This window comes from Sinocyclocheilus anshuiensis, unplaced genomic scaffold (genome assembly GCF_001515605.1).
Source record: "Sinocyclocheilus anshuiensis isolate Anshui unplaced genomic scaffold, SAMN03320099.WGS_v1.1 scaffold648, whole genome shotgun sequence".
Classification (NCBI taxonomy): domain Eukaryota; kingdom Metazoa; phylum Chordata; class Actinopteri; order Cypriniformes; family Cyprinidae; genus Sinocyclocheilus; species Sinocyclocheilus anshuiensis.
This window is the reverse complement of record NW_015557156.1, coordinates 460,721-462,317: the sequence shown is the minus strand read 5'-3', so window position 1 is coordinate 462,317 and position 1,597 is coordinate 460,721. Positions and strand designations below refer to the sequence as shown.

The 1,597-nt window shown below is 39.9% G+C and overlaps 1 protein-coding gene across 3 annotated transcripts in view; it reads right to left on the bottom strand.

Moving 5' to 3' along the window:
- Window positions 1–1,597, bottom strand: part of ubn2a (ubinuclein 2a) — a 22,976-nt gene that overhangs the window by 6,534 nt on the left and 14,845 nt on the right. For 2 of the 3 annotated variants that reach the window (XM_016473415.1, XM_016473417.1), the window contains one exon: window positions 1,443–1,511. The exons of the other annotated variant lie outside the window; for it this stretch is intronic. In XM_016473415.1, coding sequence (XP_016328901.1) covers window positions 1,443–1,511 — 69 coding nt within the window. The remainder of the gene's footprint in view (window positions 1–1,442; window positions 1,512–1,597) is intronic. 3 annotated transcript variants of the gene reach the window in all.

Here is a 1,597-nt window from a genome sequence, read left to right as displayed (position 1 = left end):
AAAAAAAAGTGCATAATGTTTAAAATAATGTTTATAAACCATATATAATTAATAAAGTTGCTTAAACACTTAAAAGAAGAAAAAACAGCACCATGCATGTATGTATAGTTTAATACAAAGGACCGAAAACCAATCACAAAGAGTAGGCTATTTTCTTCATTTAAAAACATGAGATGCAGTGGGATGGGGAAAAACCGCCATAACGTCTTGAGACATGTTTTTTAAAAGTTGAACTTACATTAATTTTACATGGCTTTCTAAACATGCCGCTCTCTTGTGCCAGACACGAGTGCAACGCTGATAGATGTCCCTCTAGAAAATGTGATAAATATGCGTTCTGTGTGAACGACTTGTTTCAGTTTTGACGTAAACAACATCTTCTCCACACTGATGCTCTCGTTTTCCACAATATATTGAATGAACAACATAGCAGCGCCGCATCTAGTTGGTTCACGTTTTTGCATTCGAATGTGGATTTTTTTTTTTTTCATTCAACGAATATTCGAAATTCGATTTTTTTTTTGACAGCCCTACGTTTCATAGTATTCTAAGCAGTGATAAAGGCTATGTCGATTAGCATTGCATTATTATATACTTTATTATAGTAAAAATTATAATAAGACGAACTCAGATAAACCATATATTGTCTAGTCGTGTGTTTATTAGTCACATTGAATTAATCAAAGCAGTTAAATCTTCTGTTTATTCAGCAACCGCTATAGGGATTTCCTGGGTTTCTTCTGCGGGGAGTATTTGGAGTTTCAGCGCGAGAGCGCCCTCTGGCCTTCGGATGGAGATTTACTGCTGATCACAGAACCGTGCTTCACTGAAAGATACGCATGACAATCGCAGCTTCTGCCTAATCACAATTTATCGCCTTTGCGATTTAATTTTCGATTAATCGTGCAACCCTAGCAGACGCAATACGACAACACCGTGGGCTTATGTCCTCGCTAGTTCTTTGAAGTCGGCTTGGTGTGTTCCGCCCTTTAGTTAATATTAATGTACCAGGGTTCCCTGTATAGTTGACAGAATTAGTTGAGAGATTTATTTCATTAAGAAAAATCTATAGGTTACTGCACCTGAAATATTTCCAAACGAATTGAATCAAAATTGAATTGTGAACTCTGTCAATACCCAGGCCTAGTAGAGTTCCTCAAGAGAAGCGGCCTGAACATGCCACATCTAACGGCAACCGAGTTGCGACCCATGAAGAAGTGTTCAAATCAATCACTTGACATCACATGAGGTTCCACTTCAGTTAGGATGCTCCCTGAGAAGGTAGCTGCCTACGCAGACAGACTAGGTTTTGGAACAGAGCTAATGCCACACTAATGAAACACAAAAAAAAGGATTGAAACAAGCAGAGGAAGTAAAGGAACGGTCCACAACCTAAAACTACGAGACGGCAGCAATGAGCTGGAGGTTTCTGCAGCGTTTACCTGAGAAAGCAAGCTGCAAGTAGGGAGGTAGAGCGACCTGAGACCCTGGCTGAAGACTCTTAAACAGATCTGGGGGACGGCAGGACAGGTGGAAAGAAAGATGGACAGAGGGAGAGATGGAAGAGTGCACAGCAATCCAGGAGCAAATGAGATGG